The 7,857-nt window shown below is 36.0% G+C and overlaps 1 protein-coding gene across 4 annotated transcripts; it reads left to right on the top strand.

The window, feature by feature from the left end:
• Positions 1–1,460: 1,460 nt before the first annotated feature.
• On the top strand, positions 1,461–7,600 carry LOC129880576 (squamosa promoter-binding-like protein 12). 4 transcript variants are annotated; one of them, XM_055954666.1, is made up of 5 exons: positions 1,461–1,647; positions 3,841–4,583; positions 4,728–4,864; positions 5,242–5,505; positions 6,946–7,600. In XM_055954666.1, exons 2-5 carry the CDS (start codon positions 3,916–3,918, stop codon positions 7,272–7,274), a joined length of 1,398 nt encoding a protein of 465 aa, XP_055810641.1. In that variant the 5' UTR covers positions 1,461–1,647; positions 3,841–3,915; the 3' UTR covers positions 7,275–7,600. The 4 variants fall into 4 exon arrangements, with proteins under 4 accessions (XP_055810641.1, XP_055810639.1, XP_055810640.1 ...); XM_055954664.1 differs by having other exon boundaries at positions 1,461–1,732; XM_055954665.1 differs by lacking the exon at positions 1,461–1,647 and adding an exon at positions 1,780–3,663.
• The last annotated feature ends 257 nt before the right edge of the window (positions 7,601–7,857 follow it).

The following is a 7,857-nucleotide window of genomic DNA, read 5'->3' as shown; positions in this document are numbered from 1 at the left end:
TTGATAGGTAAGTTCACTACTTAAGTAAAACGATTAGAGGGATTTTGTGTTGACTATTGAAAGATGTATAATTATTGGGTAGTTCTCGAAATCTTCATGAACATGAATTTTGATCCAAAATCCTAGTTTTTTTTTCAAAAAAAAAAGGTGAAAATTGTTATAATTGATTTAAGTTTTAAACTTTATCATTGTAATTGATTGTAAAATTATCGTTGAACAAGGTGGAATACGTTTAGAATCCTTTTTAGCAAGAATTCATGAGGTATATCTCCTTTTTAGCATGCTTTTAACCTTAAAGGTAATATGGATAGGACTTGTTATTGTATTTTAATTCTATACTATGAAATATGTATATGTACATTATTTGGCCTATGAATGAAATTGTTGAACTTGATTTTTATAAGCAACAACAACAAACCCAGTATAATCCCACCATGTAGGGTCTGGAGAGGGTAGAGTGTACGTAGACCTAACCTCCATCTTGAAAGGTAGGGCGACTGTTTTTGAAAGACCCTCGGCTCAAGAGAGAAAAATAAGATAAAAGGTTAGATAGGAACAAGCATATCGAAAATAAGATAAAAATAAGAAATAACAAAAGTGAGAAAGTCATGGTAGAATAGTACGTAAGAAAGAGGCATTAACTACTATAAATAAATAAGATAATCAAAGTACAACGGCCCCACACCTATAAACAGCAATACAATGCAGAAATCAAATGGCAATAAACAATGAGCAGAACTACAACTACTATGGTGTAAGGATAAGTCACCTAGCCTTTTATCCTAATCTGAGTCCTCCACAAAGAAAATTATAGTGCTCTAATTCGCTTACTAATATGGAAGAATAACGAGACTATGTACTAGCCTTCTATCCTAATGTGGGTACTCCACACCCTCTTATCTAAGGTCATGTCCTCGGTAAGCTGTAACTGCGCCATGTCCTGTGTAATCACATATCCCCAATATTTCAGACACACTACTGATTTGGCTATTTTTTTATTGGCCGATTTTACAGAGTTTCATGAAGTACACTATTATTGATTTAAACTATTTTATTGAAACTGATTTTACTTATTATGAGTATTATTATGATTATATCTTTATATATTAACTATATATATCTTTATATATTAACTATATATATATCAGGGCACCAACCAACAACGGCCATTTGTCCTCCAGACTAACATAATCGTTTGAAATGATGCATTACGATTTATGATCCAATAATGTGTTTAAAGATCATTGTTGTGTGATCTTCCCATGGTATAAACTTAAATCCATGCTACAAAATATGAAAAGGATTCTATTAAAAACCAGAAGAAAAAGAAAAAAGAAAAAAGAACAGATAGTGGGGAGGAAAGAAAGTGCCAAGAGAAAGGAGCCAAAAAACTGTATGCAACAGTAAAAGCGGTCATTAAATAGGTGGACACTTGACACCTCTGTTAAACAACCATCCACGCGTTCCGTTGTTTATTTTTCACATATCCACAACCACGGTGAAAAGAAAAGAAAATCACTCCCTAAAAATGTGCAATACAGCTCTTATCATATAACAACACACACATTGTAAAATCTCTCCCATCACCAGCTCACACTCTGTCGTTCTCTCACTGACACAGTCACTCACCAGTCACCACTCTCTACTGTATGCTTCTTTTCTCTCTTTTTCTTCATTTGGTAAAGTGAAAAATCTCAATAGTTCTCTTTCAAGAAATTAGCTCTCATCATAGGTGAGCTTTATCTTCTATTGTGTTGTAGTATTCCTTATTTACCAAGCTAATCATTTTACTTTTCTGTGGAGAAGAAGAATAGATATGACCGTTTTTGCCTTTACCTTATCTAAATCATTTCAAAACAATCTGAGTTTTGTTTCTTGTTACAGTTTTCCCATCGATTCTTTCCTTTTTTGGAGTAATGAATTTTTGTTTGCTCAATATAGAGGGGATTTCTGGATTTAGAATTTGTGGGTACAAGTAAGTGTAATTTATACTACATATATATATATATCAATTATTTTTTCTCATCATCTCCACAAGAACTGGGTTTTTCCACTTTTGGAGAAACAGACTGAGGGACTGCGTTCTTGTTTGCTCAAATCTTCCATAATATGGTGTTCCAAACACCCTTTTCTTGGTTTATGTCACCTGCTTATTTTTATCCATTTTTGGTGAAACAGATTAAGAGGATGTATAGTTATTTGCTCATAACTTGCATAATATGGAAAAAAAAAATTAGGTTTCAGAATCCTTTTTTCTTCCTTTATTTTCTGGGTTTGGAATTAAACTGATGCGAAAGAAGCAAAATTGACCCAATTAGTTTGTATTTTGAAGAGTGGTTATTTTTTCTTATTAGAGTCTTCGATTGATCTTTCTCATTGTATGAGGAAAAGACGAATGAAATCCATTCTCGTATCCATGGGCGGAGCTACCCTTGCCCGAGGGTGTCAAGTGACGACCCTTTGTCTGGTTTAATGAATACCCCTTAACGAATTTCCTGTCTCCTCCGGTGCTAGTATCCTCTGGAAAATCTTTTCTTTGCTCTTAGTTATCTAGGTGATAAAGTTTGCAGCATTTACGATGCTGACTGCCTAAACGATGACCTTCTCTCGTATTTTCTTGGAAAAGAATTCATCCGTTAGTTTAAGTATGGAAAAGTCTGTCTTCTTCTTTTGGTGTGAATTCCAATGAAACCCTAAGATGGGGGACCATAACTTTCCAAACAAGTACCAACTACCCCTCTCTATACTCTTAAGAAAATAATGTGTTTTTATTTTCCTTTTTTTCTTTTGATAGATATATAATCTGAAAGAGATAAGGGAAAACATACAAATTACTAGTATTTCACATCTGTAAAAAGGGTGTCAGTAAATCTGTCACAATCAAGTCTATCATATGTAAGATAAAATTAAACTTAAATATTTATTAGACCTAGTCGGCAAGCATTTGTTTGTGCCATTTGTGGGGTTGATGAACAATTTAATTTGGTTTCATTGATTAGGTGACGAAACAATTAGCTGAAAATGATGTTGTGGAGTTAACAGATGGGAGAAACATTTGTGGTCTTGGACTGGAAGGGCTTGAGCTCTGTTTTTGTATTTGAATAGTTATCCTTGTCTACTTATAATTTTCTGACCGTCTTAATCAGCCTCGTACTAGTTACTGGAATCAAACAGCTCTGTCAAAGAGGCGAATCTCATTTTCTACCTTGTCTTGAAATAATTGAAGTTCATATAGTAATTGTATGTGTATGAGCTACTTTAGAGTACAAGACAGAGTTATTACAATACCCTTTTCTTTCCTTTCATTTCTCTCTCTTAAAAACAAATTAAAAGACTTCTTAGTAAATGGCTTTGGACGAAAAATGGTTGAGATGCTTCCGTTTGTTAGATTATGGCTATATGAGTGGGAACTAGCTGAGGAATAGTTTCAGACACACTACTGATTTCAAGTATATATTATGGGGCTTGGATGCTTGACTGGTGATTTGAGGAACAATACTTTGTGATAATTTAGTTCATTTTGCTTTGAGGTGTTCAATTAGCCTGGAAAAGAAGTTGTATTAGGAGAGACAATAAGATCCTGCAAGTGTGAAAGAGAATTAGTGAAATTACAGTTTAGAGGTAAAGCAGCAAACTTGTGAACCAGCCAAGCTACATCATTGGGTGAGCCTTGATGGAAAGGTTTCCTTTTCTTTTTCCTCTGGTCCTGAATTGTGTACTTGTTCTTTGCTTCTTGCTTCCCTGTTGTCCGACGAAATGATTGTTTTGCCTTTTGTGAAATTAGGTACTTGTTAAACTAGGAATACATATCAGTTAACTTTGTGTGTAAATATTTTGCAGCCAAGTCCTAATTATTTTTTTGCATTCCATGAGTCTGGAAATTTGGTAAAGCCATCTCGTAGCTTCTTTCCCAAGATGGAGTGGAATGTAAAGTGGGACTGGGGAAATCTGGTAATGTTTGGTTCAAAGGCCTCTGAAAGTCCTAAAGAACTACAATTAACAGATTGGGGAGTTGAAGAAGAGGGAGAACTTGATGGGGGATCTTTCAATTTGTCGAGTGGTGGCAGTGGCACTGGTGGTTATGGTTCTGACTTGAAGTGTGGTTCTTCCATCAAAAGCTCAATATCAGCTTCTACTGACTCTTCACCAAAGGAGGGTTTTAAAGCATGCAACTTTGCTTTTGAGGCATTTAATACCTCTCCTGAGGATCCTAATAAGAAATTGGAAACCTCCAAAGCTGAGGTCTCTAGGAATTCACCACCCATGGAGGCTTCAGTAGGCTCTGTTGAACCAGTGATAGGTCTAAAAATTGGTAAGCGGACATGTGAAACCATTGGTGGTGGAAGCAGTGCTAAGGTTTCATCGTTCCCCCCGAACCCCACATCATCATCTGCTGCAACAAAGAAAGCAAAATCATCTAGTCAGAATTCACCGATTCCTCGCTGTCAGGTTGAAGGTTGCAACCTTGATCTTTCTTCAGCTAAAGAATATTATCGGAAGCATAGAGTTTGTGACAGTCATTCCAAAAGCCCAAAGGTTATTGTAGCAGGTGTAGCACGCCGCTTTTGTCAACAGTGTAGCAGGTAAATATTTGATAAGAGTCTAATTATATCTTTGTATTAGATCTTTGATGTCCTTAGAATGCATCATCTGTGCCTTTTAGCAATAATCTTCTATATGTAGCAGTAGTTCATCTCTCATTCCTATTTTTATATCTGTGAATTCAGGTTCCATAGTGTGTCTGAATTTGATGAAAAGAAGCGAAGCTGTCGTAGGAGGCTCTCTGATCACAATGCACGGCGCCGCAAGCCTCACCAGGAAACTATCCAGTTCAATTCAGCAAGGCTTTCTTCATTGTTTTATGGTATGTTGTCTATATTGGGAATTGGCATTTCCCTTCTTGAATGTGGCTTTGAGTACTCAGATGACATGCTTCAGTAATAGTTATTGAGAACAAGCTAAACATGGACAGTAATACGTCTGACTAATTGGCAAAATCTATTTTTTCTTTACTGGTATAAACCAGTTTTGTACTGGCATTAATTTTAATAATCCAGTTACATTTAAGATGCAATCATCACTTTTATCTAAAACAATAACGTGTGCATAAAGTTGATAAGAATTACTTGTGCTTGAGCAATTGTCTTCTGGAAAGTGGATTTTTTGTTGGACCATCTGCTTATCCATGAAGGCATTGCTGTGAAATACTAAGTATCATCTTATGTGATCTCATGTTTACAGATAGCAGGCAACCTATGGACCTTGTGCTCAACCACGCACAACTCATTCACTGCAGAGATGCTGCAAACTCTACCTGGGAGAGCACTCAAGACTCTAAGTTCAGTATTACAAGAGGGTTTACTCCAAAGCCTGAAAGAACAGGCAGCACAAATGGGAAGTCACTACTGGAGGGGATCCAGTTTTCACGGGCTGTGGGTGCACAGAGTAATGCATCTAGCTTGCTCTTGCCCTCCAAGGGCACCACAACCGAGGTTTTCAATCGAGGTTTGTTTCACTATTGTCAATCCACAGCTGTTGTGCATTGCAATATTTGAATAGTATGTGATTGTGCAAAGAAGATTTCTACTGTTGCCCTGCCTCTATTTGTGTCTTTTTTAAAAGCAGTTATCTCAGAATTCATTAGTTGCCTACTGGATTAATCATTAGGTCTTATTAAAGTATATCTCCCTCCTAATTAGTACTCATCTTTTTCTTTTGATAAGGCTAATTAGTAGTCAACAATCGCTGCATTGTATTTGCATTATGGGTTACAGAGTACAATCTTATCTAGAACCCAACAATAAATGTGCCATAGTCTACTTGTGCCTTTTCTGCATCTGGCCCATATGTGATGAAGATGGTAGCAAGCACTTTGGTTGGAAGCTCTATTTTTATATTTAGGAGACCTTTATTTTTGCTTGAACTACAATTTTAGATGTTCTGAAACACTTCCTTATGTACTAGACTTCCAAGGTGTTTTCATCCAGGAGTCAATTATGAAAATTTGCAAGAGTGCTATATCGATGAGGCTTCAAAAGTGGTTGAAGCAGAACTAGACTTGCAATAACTAACTATACATTTGGCCATTTGGGGTTGGAGATTATGACTTAGTTTCTCTTCTTTTTCCATACTTGAGTAAATTGAAAGACTTAAGCCGACAACATACACCCCATAGCTAATATCACCACTTGTGAGAGAGTTGAAGTAGTTTTGAGATGAGTTGGTAAGTTTGTTCCTAACTATACATTGAAGTAGTGCACCAAAGGTGGTAAAATGTTCACTTGCTTGTGAGATAACAATCATTTGCACTTAGCTTGCAAAAAGATGGGAGTTGCAAAAGTGACATAAGAGACACAAGGGTTTGATACTTAAGCATTTATCATCCTCATAATTTGCTTCGGACAAGACCAGAAAATATCTTACTTGTCAAAGTAAAGACTAAGGGTATATCTTATAAATTATTTGATAGTTACTCTTTAGTTTTGTGTCAGGGGTTCATTTCAATTGAGATCACATTTTCTTTTTTCAGTTTTGAGATTAGATATTCACGTCTATTTATCGTGGATCTTTTGTCTGCAAAGACACTGTTAGATATTGGCGATACAGAAAATATCATGTCCAATATATAACTGATAGTCGCAGTAGAATTGACTGTTCTTTTTGAAAATGGAGTCAGGATCACTGAATTGACTCAATTTATTTTTCATGAAGATATTTTATGGAATAAAAAAAAGGAGATTTAAAATTTGAAATGCTATGTGTAGCCTCTGAAATTTTGAGAAGTTGCTCTTTAATATGTTCACTACAACGAATTGTAGAATGCTGAAAATTGTTTTGGGAAGTGCGGACAAACTCGGGTGTTGGGAAAACTGATTGAATGTGAAAGATAGTAGAATTCCATCTTTAAGTTTTCTGAAGTACGTTAGTTTTTCGTTTCTCCATCAGGTGCCAAGGAATCCATGTTCAATATGGTTACAGGACCGGAATTTCCTCGTGCTCTCTCTCTTCTGTCAACTAATTCCTGGGGTTCATCCGAGCCTGAGACTGTTTCACTCAACCATGCAAATCAGACCAGCATGCCTGAGCAGATGATTCAGGCAATTCCACAGGGTGTGCCGCATATGTCCAGTCAATATTGGCAGGCTGGACAACATTCATCCGATCCTCGTTACCATACATTGGGTGCTAATAGCCACAGTGGTGGTAGCTTTCAAGAAATGGGACTGTTCAAAGCTCCATTCGACACGGACTTTTATCTCAATGCATTGAACTGAAGCCAACATCTGATGTCCTTATGTGTATTTTCAGGATTTGGTGAGCTTCCCATTTTGCCGTTTTGACACATGGATCAAGCAGATGGTCTGTTAGTAGGATGCTTCAAGAAGTTTGTTTTTCATCTTAAATTAGTGCTGGTATATAATATATAGGTTGGGTTTTTGAACTCCTAAGAAAGTCTAATATTATGTATTATGTAGTAAATTTTGTTTGCTCAATTTAGGCAGTGACATGGATTCCGAAGAATTGTAGTTTCTTGATTCTGCAACTTGGAACATAACTGCACAGGTCTGACTTATTAATGACTCTTTATCCTTTTTCATCATGTTCTAGATTGTTGAATTATTATTTTAAGGTTCTAGTCTACTTTTATTCACTTGAAAAATGCAATTTTAATAACTTGTTCAGTCTTCTTATTAAGAGCCCGTTTGGATTGGCTTTAAGTTGGTCAAAATCAACTTAAAGTCCCTTTTTAGCTTTTGAACGTGTTTGTCTAATGCTGACTTTAAGCCATAAAGTTCTTAAAGTCAGTCAAAAATGAAAAGTTAGAATTCCTAACTTTTTTTTTTCAAAGTGCTTAAA

The sequence above is a fragment of the Solanum dulcamara genome, chromosome 2, assembly GCF_947179165.1.
Source record: "Solanum dulcamara chromosome 2, daSolDulc1.2, whole genome shotgun sequence".
Lineage (NCBI taxonomy): Eukaryota > Viridiplantae > Streptophyta > Magnoliopsida > Solanales > Solanaceae > Solanum > Solanum dulcamara.
Note: the sequence above shows the minus strand (reverse complement) of the source record. Positions and strands in the feature narration are given on the sequence as shown.